The sequence below is a fragment of the Sinohyriopsis cumingii genome, chromosome 4 (genome assembly GCF_028554795.1).
Source record: "Sinohyriopsis cumingii isolate HCF-2022 chromosome 4, ASM2855479v2, whole genome shotgun sequence".
NCBI lineage: Eukaryota > Metazoa > Mollusca > Bivalvia > Unionida > Unionidae > Sinohyriopsis > Sinohyriopsis cumingii.
The window spans coordinates 110,521,018-110,545,044 of NC_142964.1; the positions used below are offsets into that span (position 1 = coordinate 110,521,018).

The 24,027-nt window shown below is 35.7% G+C and overlaps 1 protein-coding gene across 1 annotated transcript in view; it reads right to left on the reverse strand.

The window, feature by feature from the left end:
- LOC149801875 (uncharacterized) overlaps positions 1-24,027 on the reverse strand; it is a 75,638-nt gene that overhangs the window by 36,050 nt on the left and 15,561 nt on the right. The window contains exons 5-10 of the mRNA XM_089956262.1: positions 23,736-23,813; positions 21,621-21,734; positions 19,779-19,904; positions 18,751-18,819; positions 8,900-9,027; positions 338-427 (exon numbers count right to left, since the gene is read on the reverse strand). Of these exons, the coding sequence (XP_089812388.1) occupies positions 338-427; positions 8,900-9,027; positions 18,751-18,819; positions 19,779-19,904; positions 21,621-21,734; positions 23,736-23,813 (605 nt within the window). The remainder of the gene's footprint in view (positions 1-337; positions 428-8,899; positions 9,028-18,750; positions 18,820-19,778; positions 19,905-21,620; positions 21,735-23,735; positions 23,814-24,027) is intronic.

The following is a 24,027-nucleotide window of genomic DNA, read 5'->3' on the forward strand; positions in this document are numbered from 1 at the left end:
ATAATATAAGCCCAAATTTGATAACATAAGCCTATTTTATAATTCTGATCAAACTGATTCAAAAATATGAACAAGGTGGTAAGAAGCTACGTCAATCAGAATCACCTCACTAATATTTGTGGATCTTGCTCATAAGTGACTTATCACAAATCTTGACATTCAAATCCCATATTAAGTTGGTAAAAATCAGATCAGATATATGTTCTCCAGAGTGGATACAACCAATTGTTAAGGAATGAATGACAAATGGACAAATGCTGGACTGATGCCAGATGAAGGGTCATACCAAAAGCTGACTTGGCATCACATCCACTTGAACAAAACAAAATTCTCTTACCACATTTGGATCTGGGCCAACTGGGATACAGTGGATCTTGATATCCCTCTCTGTTATGTTATCAACTACCGTCAAGATTTCAGACTCAATCTGAAAACAATGAAGAAAACCAAGGATTATTTGAAACACTTTAACAAGACAATGTGAAGGTCTATGACTATTATATGTTCTCCTTTTTCCTTCTTTGTTCCTTTATTTCTCTTTGTCTAGTCCTGTCAGTGTCTCTTCATGGAAAAAGACAGCCTCCATGTATGTATACTGCCACAGAACTTGGTAACACAGGGGGCAGCACCAATGTAAAGACTGAGCAGTCATGGAATATGTTATAAATAAAATCTCAGCAATTTAGTTCATTCTAAAATTATCATTCTAATAATTCTGAAATTTGCCTTGAAACAAAACATTGGCTAATTGTTTTAAAAGAAAACTTTAAAACAATCTTTTGACACATATCAGCCATGTTAAAATTCATACCTAGAGCTACTATGAATGCATCACAAACCACAAGGCTGCTACATTTCGCTTAGCAGGGCCTTAAACAATGGAACTTATCCTGGAAAACCCAAATAAGAAGAATGGACAATTATATGATACAAACCTTGACAAAGTTATACTGCAAAAACCACAGTCAAGAGTACAGACAGTCAAGGGGCATAACTCCACTAAATGATGCCATGAAATGCTTGACATTAGAATTCTGCAAGAACTCATCAATATAAAGTTGCGTTCCAAATATAATTATAACCCAAAATAGTAGGTATGTGCTATAGAAACCATAGTCAGGAGCCTGGGAATTATGGGGCATAACTACTGTAAATAATGTCACGAAATGCTAGAAATCCTGTCATTCAAAGTCTATTGAAATTCAACAAACCTTTGTAAAGTTCTGCTGCTGAAACCAAAATCAAGTGGCTAGGCAATCAGGGAGCATAACTCTTGTAAATGAGGTTATAAAATACAGGAAATCCCACTCATTCAAGGTCTTCTCAAAATAAAATTGCATACTCAATTTGTGTGAAATCAACAGACAATGATAAAGTTATGCTGCAGAAACCAGTCAAGAAAACAAGCAGGGGGAATCACTCTCTAAAAAAAATGATGTCATGGAATGCTAGAAAAAGAATCATTAAAGATCTTCTCAGCATAAAGCTGTATACCAAATTTGATTGAGATCAAACAAACCTTGGTAAAGCTATGATTTTACAAGGAAATGTTGGAACCTTTCTAACCAATTCTTGTTGAAATATATTTGTGATTACATTTTAATTTTTATGCTATTTTGTAAAGTGTTACCTTTTAATCACCACAAAATGGCCAATATTGTGATGATACACCTAACTACCTACCGTGACCTACCTACTTACCTACCTACCTAACTAACTAACCTTATTTTCTTTGATATCTATGAGGTACTATAATGAGTCCATAAAAATGAGATGAATCCAATTATAAATTTCATGACTGGAATATAAACAGCACCCAATAAAACTCTGAAAGCAAATTTTCACTGAAATATGAAATACTGATCATCAAGACCTCTTTCTGCAATATGTGTGTAGTTCCTATCAAGATGCATCTCATTCCCACGTTTTATGATCCCTGTTGTTCCTATCAAAATGCATCCCATTCCCACATCTCATGATCCCTGTTGTTCCTATCAAGATGCATCCCATTCCCATGTCTCATGATCCCTGTAGTTCCTATCAAGATGCATCCCATTCCCACATCTCATGATCCCTTTAGTTCCTGTCAAGATGCATCCCATTCCCACATCTCATGATCCCTGTAGTTATCAAGATGCATTCCATCCCCATGTCTCATGATCCCTGTAGTTATCAAGATGCATTCCATCCCCATGTCTCATGATCCCTGTAGCTCCTATCAAGATGTATCCCATTCCCATGTCTCATGATCCCTGTAGTTATCAAGATGCATTCCATTTCCATGTCTCATGATCCCTGTAGTTCCTATCAAGATGCATCCCATTCCCACGTTTCATGATCCCTGTTGTTCCTATCAAGATGCATCCCATTCCCACATCTCATGATCTCTGTAGCTCCTATCAAGATGCATTCCATTCCCACATCTCATGATCTCTGTAGTTCTTATCAAGATGCATTCCATTCCCATGACTCATGATCCCTGTAGTTATCAAGATGCATTCCATCCCCATGTCTCATGATCCCTGTAGCTCCTATCAAGATGCATTCCATTCCCATGTCTCATGATCCCTGTAGTTATCAAGATGCATTCCATTTCCATGTCTCATGATCCCTGTAGTTCCTATCAAGATGCATCTCATTCCCACGTTTCATGATCCCTGTTGTTCCTATCAAGATGCATCCCATTCCCACATCTCATGATCCCTGTTGTTCCTATCAAGATGCATCCCATTCCCACGTTTCATGATCCCTGTTGTTCCTATCAAGATGCATCCCATTCCCACATCTCATGATCCCTGTTGTTCCTATCAAGATGCATCCCATTCCCATGTCTCATGATCCCTGTAGTTCCTATCAAGATGCATCCCATTCCCACCTCTCATGATCCCTTTAGTTCCTGTCAAGATGCATCCCATTCCCACGTCTCATGATCCCTGTAGTTCTTATCAAGATGCATTCCATTTCCATGACTCATGATCCCTGTAGTTATCAAGATGCATTCCATTTCCATGTCTCATGATCCCTGTAGTTCCTATCAAGATGCATCCCATTACCACGTTTCATGATCCCTGTTGTTCCTATCAAGATGCATCCCATTCCCACATCTCATGATCCCTGTTGTTCCTATCAAGATGCATCTCATTCCCACGTTTCATGATCCCTGTTGTTCCTATCAAAATGCATCCCATTCCCACATCTCATGATCCCTGTTGTTCCTATCAAGATGCATCCCATTCCCATGTCTCATGATCCCTGTAGTTCCTATCAAGATGCATCCCATTCCCACGTCTCATGATCCCTTTAGTTCCTGTCAAGATGCATCCCATTCCCACGTCTCATGATCCCTGTAGTTCCTATCATGATGCATCCCATTTCCACATCATTCTCATGATCCCTGTAGTTCCTATCAACATGCATTACAAATTCACACGTCTCATGATCCCATGTAAGATAATATTATGCATATAGCATGCACAAAACATGCAATCATGACCTAAATGTAAAACTTTAATCAAAGTTTAATGATTCCAGGTATTCTCTAGTGAGTGTTAAAACATTCAAGCTGAATTTCATGGGCCAAATTCCTAATTACTATATATTGTTATAACATTCCTTTGTTACAATATTTATGTGGTTATATAGCTTAATTTGTGCTGTCCATCAGATAAAATTAGCTCAGTTGTAAAGTTTTTTTTCATCTGATGTGTCAAAGCCGGTAAACAAGGGCTGTTGTTTAAAGAACAAAGGTGTGGTAATCACAACTCATTCATAATTGGAAACTTAATATTGTGGGCTTGTATTCATTGAAATTAAATCATGACAAGAAATGTTTTGTTTTGTACCTTTCAGACCAAATAATTTAGAAATACCCTTTAACTATCGTGCTATACCTGCATGTTCAATACTGAATAGAGGTTGAATCTTGTGTTTCAAGAAATCATCTTGAATTTGAAGTCAATGTACCAATGTTCTCTAATCCAAACATACCTCATGAACTCTGACAAAATGTTGTGTGAAATAAATTTATCGTCTGCAGTCAATATGATTTACTCTGCATGGTGTGATTTTTGCAAAATCTGTTGTAAACTATTTTATTCAGGCATGGTTTAGTGAGCAAACATATGTCATTATCAGTGATAATGATGATGATAATACTTTCCTTGCTATGCCTACCTAGGTCTGGTAACTAGTATTTTTATTTCTCAGATTCTGAGAAACCAACAATGGAAGACTTCTTTGTGAAAATAGTGATGGCTTGGAAGCAATAGATTACTAGTGGAGGTAAATATATATGCATTTCCAATTGCACTGGTTTTAAAATTAGGGTAGTATTTTTTATTAAACATTATATATATTAAAAATAACTGGTGTACATAATGTACTAAGCACTTCAAAGTACTGGGCAAAACCAGCTCAATTAGATGCACAAATCATTTTAGGGAAAGAAAATGTTAATTTTTCTTCATTTTACCATGGAGGATGTTGCTGTTGTTGTTATAGGGTCTAACGCCATTTTTATAAGCACAAGATAAATGGTGGCCAGTATTAATGGTGGAGGAAGAACCTGGGAAAACCCCAGAAAGAACCACTGACCCATGAGAAGCTACCGGCAAGCTTTCTCACATATCCACATTGGCTGAGTCCAAGACTCGAACCCACGCAGGCAGAGGTGAGATGGCAGTGATCCACGATGGAGAGCACTTTAGACCACTAGGCCACTCGGGGCCCCTTTACCATGGAGGAAAAAAGTGTTATTGTTAGCAATTTGAAACAGGGATGGTCGGCAGACTGGAAACATATATTTTCTTTTTGGCCTGAGAATGATGATGACTTAGTTCTAACAATTGTATCTGGAGCCTGTAATGTTATAGATGGTTTAACAGATGTTAGACCATAACCACAAGTTCAGAGCATCACGCTGAATATTCTTTATGAGAATCTGCATGTCACTGAAAAACCTAAAACAGCCAACTGGTAGGTTAATAAGCACCTGATGACCACTGACAACTTCTTTTCATTTTCTGTTTGTTATGCTGGCTTTACTGGCTGTATCATCCCAAGAAAATGGAAGCTAAGTGCCTTTTCCACAAAAGTACTGTGGTAGCCGAGCCTGGCTGGCCTGGGTGGGTGTTGATTTTTGTTGTTATAGGGTTTAACGCCATTTTCAACACAAGATAGGCTATACATGGCGGCCAGTATTAATGGTGGAGGAAGAACCCGGGAAAACACAGGAAAGAACCACCGACCCACGAGAAGCTACCGGCAAGCTTTCTCACATATCCACATTGGCCAAGCCCGAGACTTGAACCCACGCAGACAGAGGTGAGATGGCAGTGATCCGTGACGTAGAGCGCTTTAGACCACTCGGCCACGGTGGGTGTTGAACCCAGGACCCTTGGATTATGAATCTGATACTCAACCAACTGAGCTACTATGTCTGGTACATATATCTTGACACATTTAGCAGATAGTAAAACTTGTTCATTACATGTATGTCCAATGTCATCTACATGTACATCAGTCATGGACATGAATATAAACATGCTGAAAGATAAACGATGAATCTGGATATATAATATTTGTCAGTCATAATGTTATAAAATTCCCAATCCACTGCATAATGTTATAAACAATCTTTACTTTATGTACAAAGTTCAAAAAACAAATCTGGTCATGAGTTTCTACTCTGAGACAGTAAATTGTGAAATGTAAGTCACAGTGACCACCTTCTGTTGCATTGGGTTTGGTAGAAGCATATAGGTCAATGATTCTAGTATGAACAGCACTTCAGAAAAAATATAACCAAAGTCAGTGAAGCATGAAATACTGGTCACAGCAACATACATTTGTAATCAGGGTGTAGCACTCACCAAGATATATCCCTCAATGAGTTTCACTATTCCAGGCACACTAGCATGCATAGGGTATGCAAAACTCATAGCTAAAATAAAAAACATTGCAAAGAATGTACACTAATGTACATGTATGTACAAAGTTTGCCATCCCCATCCAGGAGGTAGATACAATGAAACCCACTCCAGACTGTTGCCTAGGACCTAGGAAGACTGAATGTTTTAGATTCAGTGAGGCTGTACATATGTATATACAGTAAAACCTGTTATGAGAGACTGCTCCTTCTGCCAACAAAAAGCGGTTGCTCAGAACAGGTGGTCTCTCATAGCAGGTTTGAACAAAGAGACGAGTTTCCAAGGTCCAGTTTCAGAACAATTTAAAGAAAAATAACCACAATCACTATACATATATTCTATTCTTTATAATTAGTTCTTGCTAAAATAATGTATGCATTCATCTAAAAATAAAATTATATAGCAATAAAGATATACTTCTATCATTAAACATGAAATCACATTTGCCTTTGAAGATCACATATTTTAGGATACGAAATTGTTTCTGATCTACTCCTTTTCCTTCATAACATCCAAAATTTGTTTTACCAACATTTAAACTGCTTTTTTGTTGTTGTTGTTGTATGGTTTAATGCCATTTTTCAGCACAAAATAGGCTAAACATGGTGGCCAGTATTAATGGTGGAGGAAGAACCTGGGGAAAACTCTGGAAAGAACCACCGAACCACGAGAAGCTACTGGCAAGCTTTCCCACATACCCATATTGGCTGAATCTGAGACTCGAACCCACGCAGACAGAGGTGAGATGGCAGTGATCCATAACGGAGAGCGCTTTAGACCACTCAGCCACTCGGGGCTCCCAGACTGCTCTTTTGCAAGTGGTCTGTTCTTTTTCACTTCTTTCAGTTACAATAATTATTTTCTCCAGCCTTAAATTAATTTGTCTCTTTTTAGTTGGAGGTTTGTTCATTGTTATTAAGGTTCTAGTGCTCAGATGTAATATCGAACGTAAAGACAGTTTTGACTGGGCTTTGAGAAAATATGAAAAATCTATACATGTGCATTGCATATCTAACTATTAATGAAATAAAATGAAACAATTATCTCATCCAGAAACAGAACCATTTATTCAGAGACAAAAGTCAATGGCTTCATTCAAAGAAGACATACAGAGATTAACTCTATAAACAAAGTGTGCAACCCAGTCAATCCAGTTTGAATAGATGACAGCTTTGTGATTGGGATATAACCACTTAACATCGGAGGAAAAAAACAACAAACATCACAAGTCTTTAATACTATCAATCAAATCCCACAAATAATGCTCTCTTGCTGATTTAATAGACAATGACCTTATTCACCCCCCGGCTATATGGATTAACTCTAAAGACAAACAATATATGCAACCACTACGTCAATTTCAGCATGACAAAGGCAATTTGTAACATGTACATTAGCCTGGTTTATGGACTGTAGCATCTATCATCAGTCGCCACAATCCCTTTTTTTAATTTTTTAAAATCCTTTTCTGTTTGTTTTTGATCATAACAATCATTACTAATAAAACGGTCATTGTAACAATTAATTACATATAGGTCAGTGGTGTCTATGTTCTAGTGAAACGGTCATTCATAGGAATGCTGGGTCCTACTCATATATATGATCTATGATAAGGCCGGGAAGCAGGGTAAGTGCGGTCATAATTAGTCTGATTCCTGGCTTCGTATGCTCCCTGAGTTGCTCTCCTATATGAATAGCAGAGAATAACACATGGAGCAAACAAAGCAGGGAACCAGACTAGGGAATAATCTACATGTACTTTAGTCTGGTTTACAACAGAAACTATAAAACACTATAAGCATACCAATAAAATTTCAGATATTGGTAGTCAGCCTATTTTTCCTTCTGTTTTTTTTATAGAACAATATGACCAGTGTTTTTTCACAAGTTATTATGTACTTTTGAGAGAGTGACACATGTAAGGCAAAGTTGTTTGCATTTAAAACATGCACAGTGGAGAGAATGTTGGCATACCAATAGGCTGCTGTGATGTAATGTGGCTGACATTTCTTTGGATATTGTACTTTTGGTAATTGTACATGATCTAAGCACACTGCTAACTAAAATGACTGTTCCCTTGTGTTAGAAAAAATCATCCTGAATTAGTCTAAAGTACAATATCCTTAGCAGCTATTAAAATAGGGAAAAATGAATTTTGCCAGACTAGACAATATCAACTTCTGAAAGTGCAATCAATGAATTACCAAATATACAAAATGTAAAAAAGTTATTGGTTCTCTTTCTTTTACAATTTAAATCTGAAATTCAGGAAGTAAAAATGACCAAGTGGAGCAAAAAATTTTTGAAAGGTACACATCTGGAGTAAGGTCATGCTGTATACTCTATACTTACATTACAACCATCAATCATACATCAGTATAAAGGGAAGTAAAGGTTCTTTGAACAATATCTAAGATATACAAGGTCTTTATTAAATAGCCAGTATAACCAGTGAGGAAACCCAGGGAAATTCTTTATCTTTAAAATTCTAACCCTATGCAAAATACGAAACTGTAGAGCACCACCATGAGTGGTCATTGTTACTGGGATTAAATAAAGGTTGGTAGAGTTTATCGTCGTTTTTGCGATGCGGTCATTTACAGCAGTGTCGAAATGCATAATTTGCTAAGACATTGAGGTCACTGGTCGAGTTCAGCAGGTGGTTGCTCATGACAGAGAGTTTATATAATAAAATCAATCTGTGCATTATGATTGTGGTTGGAAATGACAGATGTACACTCATAGCAGAGGTTGCTCATAACAGCTTTTACTGTACTTTTATCTGGGCAGACACTTATGCCAAAACTGGGAGTAGTACAAAAGCTCATTGAGGTCGACCAAAACTGTGGGAAGTGCAATAGCTCAAGAAATGAGTCATGAAATTTGGGGTAGAATAATAGCTCACAGAAGAGAGCCAATAATGAACTCTTACCTATCTTTTACTGCAAACAAAGCAAGTAAATGAACAATACCTCTTCTTGGTTACTCTCATTGTAGATATCTGGTCCAGCACGTAGTGATGGTGAAGTTGGCTTGCCATCTGAGATCAGTATTATCCTTGGATAGACACGGATATGGCTTAAGTTTGGACAAGAATGTGCTATAAATGGAATCAAAAGATATAATGAAAAGATAATGCTCTGCTTTCATGTTAAATTTTTGCGTTATGAAATAATGACTCATTTTCTTTTCTTCTGAATATAATAAACCCTAATACATGTATGATGTTTCTGAATGCACATAAACCAGACAACCATTACACATAACCAAACTATGACCCATTTTGAAGCACTATAAGCTGTATAAGACTTTATATATATATATATATATATATATATATATATATAATATATATATATATATATATATATATATATATATCTGGATGTGTTAATAATATACTGCTAACAGAGAAAAGTAGTGAAATGTATAGAAAAGGATTTTGTCAATCATCTATTAACTCCACAGCTTTTAATAATAATGTGTGTGTGATTTGGATTTTTAACATAGCTTTAAAAATTTGAGTCATATTGCTATGGTGTCTGCAGTGTGGCAGTTTATAGCAATCTTTAGCACTGGGGACATCATGCCACAAATATTTAGCGTCATGTCACACCCAGAGACATTATCCTTACAGCAGACTGACTGGTCCTAACATTAACCTCCTTATTAATGCTGAGTGCCAAGTAGTTGCTAGTTTATGTCTTTTGGGTGACTTGGCCGGGGTTTAAACTTGCAACCTCCCACATCAGAGGCAGATATTCTAACCACTTAGGCAACCAGAGTGGTTCTTTAAATTATAAGACATCTGCTAATTAATAATAATAATCACAAAAATTTAGTACAGCAATTAATCATTAGAAGCTTCAAGCGCTTTACATTATTAGATAATAATAATAATAATAATAATAATAATGATAATAAAAATAATTATAATAATGTGGACTTAATACAGCAGTTAATCATTAGATGCTCCGAGCGCTTTACATTATTAGATAATAATAATAATAATAATAATAATAATAATAATTATAATAATGTGGACTTAGCACAGCAGTTAATCATTAGAAGCTCCGAGCGCTTTACATTATTAGATACTAATAATAATAATAATAATAATAATTATAATTATAATAATGTGGACTTAGCACAGCAGTTAATCATTAGAAGCTCCGAGCGCATTACATTATTAGATAAGACAAAAACACATACAACGACAAGAGTACAAATACAAACATCATGAAATTGCAAAAGAAAAACATGCTGATAATAATTAAGGAAGTAAACATTATAAGTTTTTAAGTCTGTTCTTGTAGTCAAAGTAGGTGAGTTTTAAGAGCACTCTTGAACGTGATAAGTGTCCTTGTGCCTAAGATATATGGGCAATTTGTTCACAAAACACACTGTCTGTATGACTTTGTTTTAGCAGTGGGAATAATGAGAATGCAAGTGTTGGAAGAGGAACGTAACTTTCTAAATGGGGTGTACATATTGATGAGGTGAGATAGGTACAGTGGAACGCCACTATAACACGATAACTGGAGTTAAAAAAACTGGATCGCATTAATAGCGGGTCGTGTTTTACAGTATTTTACTTTTTTCAGAGAACAACTCATTGGCACATATACGTGTATTCATGTCTAATGTATATGATGAATAGGGAATCAACACCATTTACTATCATGCCATAATGGCATGCAGTTCATCCATAATGCATGTAATTCCATTGAAAAACTGCACACAGATTTACAATATTCAGTAATTTTCTCCCAGATCATTGTGTCTTCAACGTCTAATGTATAGCATGAACAGAGTATTAACACCATTTACTTGCCATCTGATATGATACCATTGGGGCTTGCAATTAATCCATAATACATGTAATTTCATTCCAAAAATTGCATACATATTTAAACTATTCAATAATCTTGTCGCAGATCATTCTGTGTCTGAATTTGATGGGAAAAATTAACAGCAAAATTAGGTTAAGAATGATGAAGCACGCGTATGGTTCATTTTGTTCTAGTGTTTATGAATGGTGTCTGTATAAATTTCATGCTGCTAAAAATTTTTCATATGCATTTCTGTGTACATTCATCCATTGTAAATTTCCAATAATTAACGCTTGTATGCCTATTTGTTTGAACAACAACAGCAAGAATAATTAACAATCAACACATGCTTTCAGCATGCATATAACTTTTACTTCAGATTTTGGGAATATCAAAAGAAATGTGTGACAACTACTATACTAATCATTCCGCAAAATGCAGAGAATGACTTGCATTTGTGAAATTGCTTTTCCATAATGGTAAAATATTTTTATAAAAAATAGGAAACTAATAACTAGTTCATAAGCAAACGCCATACACATGTAAAACCCGAGAACTAAGTGCAGTGGGCATGCAATGGTCACGAGTCGCTTTTACAAAAATTGTAAAAGCTGAATGCATGTACAATTTCGTACCCTTCATAGAGCAGACATTATTTACTGGTCAACTGACTGCATTTAATAACACCACCAAGCCCAGCAAACATGTTGGCAGCTTTCATTTTTTGATGTTTATTAAATTGTGAGAATCTTTTATTATCCACCGCATTGTCTGCTGCTTGGTTGTGTATGCAGTTAAAGAAGAAACACATGATGGCTATTGTTTGAGCAACAATTGTATACAGAATTAATTGTTGTTGTTGTTGTTGGGTTTAACACCATTTTTCAGCACATGATAGGCTATGCATGGCAGCCAGTATTAATGGTGGAGGAAGAACCCAGGAAAACCCTAGAAAGAACCACCGACCCACAAGAAGCTACTGGCAAGAGAATTAATTGAAGACAATCACAAGACAACTTACTGGCTTACTCATGGATCAGTAATAAATAACTTTTCCAATAATGTTTATTTTGGCATAACACTTCAAGAACCTGGTGAAATTGTTGAATTTCAGAAGCAATGCCACGATTGCATTATATTAAAATTCATATGCGAACTCTTCCCCAAAATGATAATAAACGTTTTACACACTATTTCTCATACTATAAAAAAATATTTTTTCCTGGTACAAGAAAAATACATGTACATGTATTTCAAATTTCAGGAACCATGCCACGATCATATTATATTCAAATTCAAAAGTGATGTCTTCCCCAAAATGATAATAAATTTATTATACACTATTTCACGTACATTGAAGAATTTTTTTTTTTCATGTGTGAATGAATATACAAAATTTTGGGAGCCATGCCACAACCGCGTTATATCCGAATTCACGTTATCGCGGGGTGCGTTATGGCAGGGTCACACTGTATATTGGACTGGAGCCACTCAATGAAATGTAGCATAGCGAACAGATTTTGTTTGATTCTGGATTAAATGGGTAGCTTGTGAAGGTTATATAACAGGGAGAGGTGTGCTCAGTTCTTTGTACTGAAAGGATGATCTCAGCTGAGGCAACCTGCCTGTTTTTTAAGTTTCTTTAGTAGATAGTGAGACAAGCCAGAGAGAAGTGAATTGCATCAGTCCAGTCTTGAAAGGACTAGGGATTCGTGGCATCAACCAAAAGAAAATTGTGAATGGAGTTATGTGTCTCTACTCCAGATAATTAAGCAGCATGTGTTCATTACATTTTGGTGTAATGACAGCATACTGCAGAGAGTGACATCTAGGTTTCATTCTGACTGTGTAAATCTAATGTTAGCATAGCTCATGCTTACTGTTTGAGGTAAAGGATATATATGAAAAATACCTTTGTGTGGTGATCAGAATGGCTTCAATTTTATCATCATTCATCTGCAGCTTGTTACATGCCATCCATGACTTCATGTAGGAAATGTACCTATCTAGGCCTTGGACTGTAGCCTCAACTTCAGTTGGGAAGCTAGATTTGTATATTTGAGTATCATCAGCATACAACTGCTGTCAAGACACTGGATGTCAGTCTACAACACTTGAGAGCAGCTGAGCACATAGAATGAAGATAATGTGGCTGAGAAGACAACCTTGTGGAACACTAAAACATAGATCAACTGGGCTGGATTATTTTCCATTCATGGACACAATTTGTGTCCTGTTGACTAAGTAGGACTTGAACTACAGTAAGGTTGTATCGTGAATACCAAATATATACTGGAAATGGTGAAGTAATATAACACAGTCTTTTGCATCAAATGCCACAAATGAGTCAAGGAGGGTGAGGACTGTAATCTTTCCACTATCCAAAGCAAAGAGGTCATGAACTATTTTCTAAAGGACAGTTTCGGTATTATGGCAAGATTGATATGCTGACTGTATATTGCTAAAATGACTATTTGAATTCAAATGAGATACAACTTGAGATAGAAGAACTTTTTCTTAGATTTGTTATTTTAATGAGAGGTAAGGAAATGGTCAGTTGTTCTTGAAACTGTTTGGGTCAAATGTCTGTTTCTTCAACAATGAGTCTTAACAATGACAGCTTTGAAAAAAAATGGGTATTCACGAACTGTTTGTTACAAATGGTAATAGGAATTCATTAACAAATGAACTATTTGTTAGCAATGGTGCAACAGACAGTTTTGCAAAGCGATGCGGAGTTAGGGCAAAAAGTCCTACAAATGAAGATTTTAGACTTTACATGGTGGTTTTTCTGTTGTATAAATAAATATTTGTGACCCTATACTTTGGTTTTGCTGTTGTCTAAATGAAGGTTTTACATAATAGATGATGGTTTTTCTGTTTTATAAATGTTGATTTGGGATGTACATGGTGGTTTTACTGTTTTATAAATGTTGATTTGAGATGTACATGGTGGTTTTGCTGTTGTTTAAATGAGGCTTTGTGACTATATGGTGGTTTTACTGTTGTAGAGATCAGGACTTGGGACTCTATATGGTGGTTTTACTGTTGTCCATGTGAGGAATGTAGACTATACAGTGTGATCCCACTACGACACGATGGTTGGGGTCCAGAGAACCTATACCATGTTATGTACCAAACCATTTTATAACCAACCAAGTCAGTTAGCTGAAGAAAATGATGCAAAAATGGCCTTGGTGGGGGTGGGGGTTAATAAAAGCAGGTGCTTTTGAATAAATGAAGACAAAGTTAGCCTGAAATACACTTGTATATTGACAACATACATTTGTGTAGTATAATCCATAATGTATTATGAACTGTACTTGTATATGAAAACTCCATGAATTCAAACTTAGATCACAATATAAAATTCATGTATCAGTCACACCCCATTATAAAACATGAATAACAGATATAACAAATGGTATATTTTATCTATATCCCTTTGTCAACAAAAGTGTTTCAGCAAACAATTGACTATGATATTCATTGTTGCCAGTACATGCTACTTGTACATATACTTAAACTGGCCTAGAATTTGGTCAGCTGGAGACAGCCATTATCTTGCCGAGGCTATTGGTAGGGAGATGTGTGTGTTTGCTTTTGGATTTTTAATGTACCTTTAAGTTTGAGTCATATCACTATGATATCTGCAGTGTGGCAATTTATAGCAATGTCTAGCACTGGGGCATCATGCCACAGACATGTGGCATCATGTCCCACCCAGTCACATTATCCTGACAACAGGATGACCAGTCTTAACTCTAACCTCTTAATGCTGAGTGACAAATGATGGAAGCTGCATGTACCATTTTTATATGTCTTTGGTATGACTTGGCCAGGGATTGAACCTGCAACCTTCCCCATACAAGGCAGATGCTCTAACCAATTAGGTCACCCAAGTATCCGATGAGAAAAAATTAAAAAGTTTAACAAACATCTTTGTGAGATGTCCCACCTTCAGTTAACTTGACAAGATATCTATGGTTTCAAAAGACTGAAAATTTAATTTGCATTTTATGTTGCCGTTGGTAGCAATCATAAGCATATGTTTTTTCCTGCAAAGGGGAAACTTTCATGGTACAATAAATGTGTTCCAGTCACTTTGAAAAAAAATTCAGGATCCATGCCACAATTGTGTTATAGTAGAGTTCATACACAATCTCTTCCCTACAATGATAATTAAAAAAATTCCACTTTAATTTTTGTACTTTTAAGAAGAAAAAACTATTTTTCATGTACAAGAAAAATACATAAATATGAAATTTCAGGAACCACATCATGATCGTGTTATATCCAAATTCGTGCTATAGAGGAGCATGCTCTAGTGAGGTCACATTGTACATGGTGGTTTACTGTTGTATAAATTAGTATTTGGGACTGTAAATGATGGTTTTACTGTAACAGTTGTATAAATGAGTATTTGTGACTGTACATGCTGGTTTTACTGTTGTATAAATGAGTATTTGTGACTGTACATGCTGGTTTTACTGTTGTATAAATGAGTACCGGTATTTGTGACTGTACATGCTGGTTTTACTGTTGTATAAATGAGTATTTGTGACTGTACATGCTGGTTTTACTGTTGTATAAATGAGTACCGGTATTTGTGACTGTACATGCTGGTTTTACTGTTGCATAAATGAGTATTTGGGACTGTACATGCTGTTTTACAGTTGTATAAATGAGTATTTGGGACTGTACATGCTGGTTTTACTGTTGTATAAATGAGTATTTGTGACTGTACATGCTGTTTTTACAGTTGTATAAATGAGTATTTGGGACTGTACATGCTGGTTTTACTGTTGTATAAATGAGTATTTGGGACTGTAAATGATGGTTTCACTGTTGTATCAATGTTTGGGACTGTTCATGGTAGGCTTGTGGGATTTAATGCCATTTTTCACTACATGATAGGCTATACATTGTGGCCAGTATATTTCATGGATGATAAACCCAGAAAGATCCTGGGAAGAGCCAATGACCAACAGGAAGCTACTGGCAAGCTTTTCCACATACCCACAGTGGTTGAGTTGAGACTCATACCAACACGGACAGAGGTGAAAGTGTCTTAGACCACTTGTCTACCTCGTGCTCCCTCTACATGGTGTTTTACTGTTGTATAATTATTTTTCCCAGCAGCTCATTTAGAAGGAGCATAAATAAAACCTTTCAGTTAGGAGCCCCAAGTGGCCGAGTGGTCTAAAGCGCTCTCTGTTACGGATCACTCCCATCTCACCTCAGTCTGCATGGGTTCGAGTCTAGGATTCGGCCAATGTGGGTATGTGAGAAAGCTTGCCAGTAGCTTCTTGTGGGTCAGTGGTTCTTCCCGGGTTTTCCCATTTTCTTCCTCCACGATTAATACTGGCTGCCATGCATTGCCTATCCTGTGCTGAAAAATTGTGTTAAACCCCACAACAACAAAACAACAACATATATACCTTACATACTCACATGTAATTCAGATCAAATGCAAACTGTATAGACCCAGATCTGCTGTCCCATAAAGTGCTGGCAGATATGGTTATATGCAGGCTGTTAGGAGTAATCAATAGAACAAACAACTTGGACCCCAGTCTGCATGTGCAGTATGCAATGGCAGATCAGGGTTTATTTTGTTTGCAGCAGAACCTGACTCATAAGCAAGTATATACAGTAACTTAGTTGACCAACAAACTTGCCTGAAAAACAGATCAGATGAATATTGTTCAAGTTGATGGTGTGAATGGCTAACAAGTATATCAAAGTCTGGCAAAATAAACCTAATTATTTTAATTGCAGAAGCAAAGAAATAAAGAAAAAATTATAAAATTGACCAGAGATAACCTTAATGAATGAATGCACTGAGGGTTAATCAACATAAACAAGCCTGTTAACTTGCTGTATATATTAAAAACTGCATGTCATATTAAAGAAATGGAAATTTCCAGTACCTTGCAAAAATGCAGTGGAAAAATGTTTGAAATGCAAAATACCATTAAAAAAACTGGTATTTAGTTTGTGCCTGTTAAGTTGCTGTATATACTAAAAACTACATGTCATATTAAAGAAATGGAAATTTCCAATACCTTGCAAAAATGCAGTGGAAAAATGTTTGAAATGCAAAATACCATTAAAAAAACTGGTATTTAGTTTGTGCATGACGACCTTGTCACAATATTTCATTATACAGAAGAACAATGGTCAAATTCAACAAAGCATAATTTTGTAACCCTACTCTTATAAAGGTACTAAATTTTGCAGCACCAAGATGATTGCAATATCATTACAATTACAATATGATGATCTGACGCTGCTCATTTATAAAAAGTTTTCATGTGTTCAGTTCAATTTATTTTTGTTGTGAGTCTCCTACAAAATCAGACTGTTATGAGTCTATGCTTTTAAATTAAGTAACAGAAAAAAGTGAAGACAACAAGCTTTGTCAAAATTAACAAATAATTTATTTCCCTAGAATACAAAGTGAAAAATGAGAAAAAAGAACTTTCGATATTGTGAATTAAATTTTAAAATAATCCAAGAATTAAAAAAAGTCCTAGTAATAAAAAGTCCTGAATAAAACTCAGTTCAAGTCCCAAAGTGATCCAAAATTGAAGGTGATAACGTGTCTGTTATAACCTATAATGTACTGATGTGTCAACAGTCTTTTGTTAAATCCCAGAAATATTAGTCCAGGTTTGAATTCAGCATAAATTCCAATGAATGTCTTTATCCAAGAAGTTTGTCAGAGCACTTTTGTATTTCTAGAGAAAAAAATCACTTGAATTCAATAATTCGAAAAAAAATAAAATTGAGCCAAAACTGGTCACAACATATACAACTTAAAGTGCTAGATGTTAAAGCATGACTGGTAAAATCCTCTCAATCACAAGATAATATAGTGCTCTGCCTGACCTCAGGTCATATTAGCATTTTCTAAAAACAACCATTACAAAAAGGAAAATAACCTTCTACAATAGTCTAATGAGCCTTCTTTACTTGCAACACAATAACCCATTAAATTCATATGGAAATCTCCATAAACCCTGACCCTGATCAGCATATTTTACCACTTCTTGTTTACCCGAATAATAATTTGGTTAATAAGCTCATACACATAGAGTATAAAGAAGCTATTTTTAGTTGTCTGCATAAATGAAATAAAAAAAGAAAGAAAAAAAGTCAATCAGTCTGGACAAAGTCAAGTCCAGCAAACAATGTTAAATTACAATAACATGTAATGAAATAAAAGATTTTTAAAACTAACAGACAAACAATTAAATTAAATATACATGACACAGATGAAATAAACTGCATCCCAATGAAAGGTTTATGAAGCTTCCAAATTTTTTGCCATGAACTCAATATTTTAAAGGTGTATCATTAAATAAGAAATGAAACTATAGGAATAATTGTTGATGTAAACAAAAATACGTTGTTTGTACTGAAAATATTTGGGATCTAAGATACTAGGTGTGACCATAAAAAATGGATATTATTGTATGTGATTCTTTTACAGTAAAACTGAGCTATTCTATTTCTTTATATCCCCTACAAGTAAGAGTGTCAATGATAACAATGTCAATGATAACAGTATCAATGATAACAGTGTCAATGATAACAGTGTCATTGATAACAGTGTCAATGATTGGTGTATCAGAATGTCACATGTCAAAAAACAAAACATCATGTCTCCCTCATGGGATTGTGTCTCTCTCACATGATTTTGTTTGCCTGACTTCTTTGATTCAGTATAACAAAGAAATTATTGCCCATCTTTGGGGGCTTGATTTAAAGATTTATTTACCCGCAACAAGCCATGTTCCACTCAGTCTTTGCCTCATGGAACATAACTTGCTGAGTGTACAAATCTTTATATCTGCCCCGAACTGGGGCAGTAAATACACAATGTGCATTCATACATACAACACATCCAAGCAACAATATTACACATACTACACATCAGGTATGCATCATATGTCAGTGACTGTACTGGAAATGTATGCATTTACCTCCCTGTCCAGCCAATGCCATCAGAAGTCCACCATACATCTGTGTGGGCCCACCTAGCTTCAGATTGTCTACAAAGAATATAAGACAAGATAAATTTTTATTTTATTTAGGATCATGCAACTGGCTAACATAAACAAGAGTCCCTTGACGGGAATGATGCTCTACTGGCCAAAAAGAATTTATTTCCAGGAATCCAACATAAGATGACTTGCTTGATCTGATATTGTTCAGTGATAACAAGATCTTCAGATCAGCTGCTGTGGCAGCCATATTAAATGTAGCATCAGTACCATTTTCATTTAGAATCAATTGGACTGCAGTGACCATATTGCCAGTTCAAGTGGCAACATTTTCATTTAAGATCAATGTCATGAATATGTGTAAAATTTCATGAAAATTCTCATTTAGCTAGAGTTGGTAGCAATAAAAAAAATTATGCTAATTGTTGGACAGATGAAAGCTCTTCTGGTCTCAGAGAACAATTTTCATTTAAGTCCGAGTTTTGTTATGAGGATATTTAGTCATACTGAGGCCAGGTCTCAGCACTCCCATGGCAATACTGAAGTTAATGGGATCTCAAGTAAGGCTGTTTAATACAAAAGTCCCTATGATCTATTTTAAGCCACTAACCATGTAGATGAGGTCAATAGGCTGGGTCTCCTGCTTACTATTCAACCTGCCCTGTCCACAGGATGAGTAAAAGAAGTACTCACTCTGACACATAATGCTCATTAGAAACTGCCAAATTTACTGTCACTCAGATGTCAAAATTAGTACTGAATCTGAGTTGTTTGAGAATGCTTGTAATCTTGGGCCCTGAAAAGCCTTATAACAGAGGATTCACTGGTCATGCTCATTAGACATCTTTAATGAAAGCTAAAACTCAACTAAACACTATCATATAATATTAATGTATGACAAATATGTTAAACATATAAAAATTCACTGCTTTGCATATATATTCAACAGTTTGCTTTCCACTTTTTCTATGTATATAAACTTCATCAGGAAACTAAAATATATTTACCAAAACTTGTGTGAAGCAGATGAATATCATTAGTAAGCCTTTGTACCACCCTGGTTTCATGTCCAAAGACGGATAGGGACACGAAGTCATGGCTTCGTTTTCCTTCACTAACCACTTCCTCCATGCCTGAAATAAACAAGTCAAAAAGAAGCGCTATTACTGTCATTGATCAAATTTATAATTAATAATTACAATATTTAACATAAAATGTTATGTGCCATAAATAAAAGATTCCACTATTCTGCAATTAAATACACTATTTTTAGACACAATTCCAGCTCAGATTACGAGCACAAATGCCTTCACATATTTTCTCTGTGAATTTAGCCCTAATGGGCACTGAACTCTACAGAGCATAGACTGCTTTACCATATTTTCTCTGAAAGTTTAGCCCTAATGGGCACTGAACTCTACAGAGCATAGACTACTTTACCATATTTTCTCTGAAAGTTTAGCCCTAACGGGCACTGAACTCTACAGAGCATAGACTGCTTTACCATATTTTCTCTTAAAGTTTAGCCCTAATGGGCACTGAACTCTACAAAACACTGTAAGACTGCTTAAACATATTTTCTAAGAATTTAGCCCTCATAGGCACTGAACTATACAGAACACAGACTGCTTTAATGTATTTTCTCTGAGAATTTAGCCCTTATAGGTACTGAATTCTATGGAGCACAGACTGCTTTAACATATTTTCTAAGACTTTAGCCCTCATAGGCACTGAACTATACTGAGCACAGGCTGCTATAACGTATTTTCTCAGAGAATTTAGCCCTTATAGCAGAGGCGTAGCTATGATATTTTGGGCCCGGGGACGAACTATAAAATTGGTGCCCCAGCCCCCTCCCCGTTTAATCACATTTTTGAATATTACCCTTGTTTACTTATTATAATGTAACGTTGTAAGCCTCATTTTGGCGCCCCTGTACCTTGGCGCCCGGGGACATATGTACCCCCCTGCCCCCCCCAGCTACGCCTCTGCCTTATAGGCACTGAATTCTATAGAGCACAGACTGCTTTAACATATTTTCTGAGAGCTTAGCCATAATATTGAACTCTACAGATGTTAGCATTATCATATATACCATAGAAAGAATTAAGGAAGATGATGCCTGATGGGATATGGAGGCATTCCCTCCCATCTGCTGGGGTGGTCTAGTCAACCCTGGTCCCTGACTAGTTTCATTATTATTGTAACTCATCCGAGGGGATTGGTCTGGTTGATTCACTTGATCAACTAGCAAAACGTCTTATCAATGAGAGGTTTATAAAGCTGATTCTTCCTGAGACATTCCAAAATCAACCAATTTTGCACAGAGGATTGCTTCTAAATTAAGCAATCAACTAACAAAAGCTATGTTTTCAAGCCATGATCCAGGCCTCAAGGGTAAAACATTCACAAACAAAGTACTGGATTGTGAGACCAGTTACTGCATGAAAATGTGTAAATCTAATATATTCAGAAGTATAATTATTAACCTCAAATATAAATCCAAATTAAGAGGACACTGTACCAAATCTATACACTAACTTGCCATCTATCTTCTAGGATTGTCTAAGCAGCCACTTCCCCTTTCAGGACATGCTGGGATCAAGAAAGGTGTGCTTAGGAAATTATATCTGTATGCAAGTTCTGATGATATAGAGGAGTGTGTACTAATTGGATCATGTGCACGTATTATTATTATTAGTGACCATTCTAAACATGTATCTTGTCATCCCAAATAAAACATTACAAATTCCAAGAAGCTCCATAGAAAAAAAGATGGTGGCATTATTTTTTTATGATAGTAAGAGTGGAGAGGAAAAACTTGTATACCCCATCATCAGTAAACCTACCAGAAAGGAAGCTATTGACAAATATCTGTGTCTGATCCCATGCCTCTCCTCTCATACTGGCTGATGTATCCACACAAAGAACTGTATGAATGTCATGTACTTTGTTCTTCAAGGCTGAAATAAGGTTACACTACTGTTAATAATTTTTAAATCCATTTTGTTGCCAAGTCTCACTACATAATGTGTTTCACAGTATATACCTGAGAAGTTAATACAAGATATAAAACTACACACCATATATACTCACTTATAGGATGAGTCCAACTGCAAACTGTGCAGACCCAGATCGGACATCGCATAATTCACCACTAGCTTAACGTCTTCAAAAATTTAAGTGAGACATGGAATTGGTAATAAGAGGTTTCCAAAGCATCCATGCTGTGCACAATGAAGGGCCTGATGATTCAAGTGAGATAAATGGAGCCAACATTAGCTGGCTTAAAATGCTGAATAAAACTCACAGACAACTAACAGGTTACTCTGCTTAAAAGTATTTTTATTATCTTGTCATAGCATATAAATATATGATAATTATAGGTCTATCTGTAATCTACATACTGGAAATACAACCAAGAATGTCAACATACATAAAAGGGCACCACCTACCTTTCAAAGATGGAAAGACCATCAAATTCATATGTGTATCAATATGTATTCTTTTGCAGGCTCTGTATCATGAATCGTATCAATATGCAGCATAGGTGTATCATTTCACCGCTACAAATAACTTATAGCCATGTGAATTTTGACTGCCTATACAGGTAGAATGACTGGATTGTTGTTACAAATAACCTGGATTGTTGCTTATAGTATGTAAATTAATGGACTTGAAAGTAAATAATCAATTCTTAGACTAATAACGGCTTACTCATAGGAAGGCCAATTGTTCAGATGCCAATTGTACAGATAAAAAGCACTCAAGTATCGATTACAGAATAACGCATAAGCTGGAGGCTACTCAGTTAAACCATGTATAGAAAACTGACCTGTACTTGTCTGAACAAAGAGGAAGCTATAAAGTGATATAAACAAGTTTTCTATATTACAAACAAAACCTGCACATAAAATAGGGACAAAGGCAAAATTATAGATATTAATGAAGCACGTACTGCAATATCCATTATGAGACAATTTTATCTGTGGGTAACGTATTTAAAGAAGAAATACAAAGTACTTTATTAGATTTTAAGCATATTTGTACATGTAATTCCATAACCATATCATGACAACAAAATATAAATAAAATACAAAAAATGTGAATATATATTGGAATTACTTATCTTAAATAAGATGTAAAGAGTAGTAGGGGTGGAGTATGCAGGATTGACTACAACTGTCTCTAATCGAACTAATTTTCAACAATGGTCCAAAAAGTTTCTGAAATTATTCTCCTTACAAACACAGGTTACATGAAATCTTATTGCACTGTATAAACTGATTGTATCTGCTAAGAAAACATTTAACTAACGGTTCAATGATGCGACTAAGCAGGGTCAGAAAATGTAAAAATCCACACGGGAGCTCAGACTATCATTTGGATACAGCATATGGGTGCTAAGAACTGGCATTATGTTAGCCCACCTGGCTACCTGAATTCAATATATGAGAGTCCATAATGGTAGCCCATTGGAATACCTGATACAACATAATGGGAGCCCAGACCAAGCATTCTGGAAGCCCCTGGAGTCTTGGCACAGTATTTATTATGGCCCTGCAAAGCAGCTGAACATCAAAGCACTACTCTGCAACTTAACCTTGCTAGATAAGTGAACGGCACTGGCTAGAAATTTTCACTATTATTACTACAATATGATGGTTATCTTCCCTTGTCATTTTCACTATTATTACTATAATATGATGGTTATCTTCCCTTGTCATTTTCACTATTATTACTATAATGTGATGGTTATCTTCCCTTGTCATTTTCACTATTATTACTATAATATGATGGTTATCTTCCCTTGTCATTTTCACTATTATTACTACAATATGATGGTTATCTTCCCTTGTCATTTTCACTATTATTACTACAAAATGATGGTTATCATCCCTTGTCATTTTCACTTGTCTTGAGGAATGGAGAAGTAGTTTTCTTCACACTCAGAATAAAATTACCTTCATCAAGTTCTGCCTGTGCATGAATCGCCCACATCATTGGAACCATATATTCCTCTTTCACGTCATAATCAAGATCTGTGAAAAGAAATGAGCTGCATTCATTTTATCATATTATCTCTAGTGTACTCACATGAATTCCTAGATTACTTTATTGTACAGGTACAAATACTTAACCAGCTGCTGTCAAACAAGAAATTGAAATGTTCATGAGGACATGCACAGGTGTCTTCATATTGTTCATCCATTCAAGCCACAGTGGTCACTGATGTTACAGATAAGTAACCTGAAC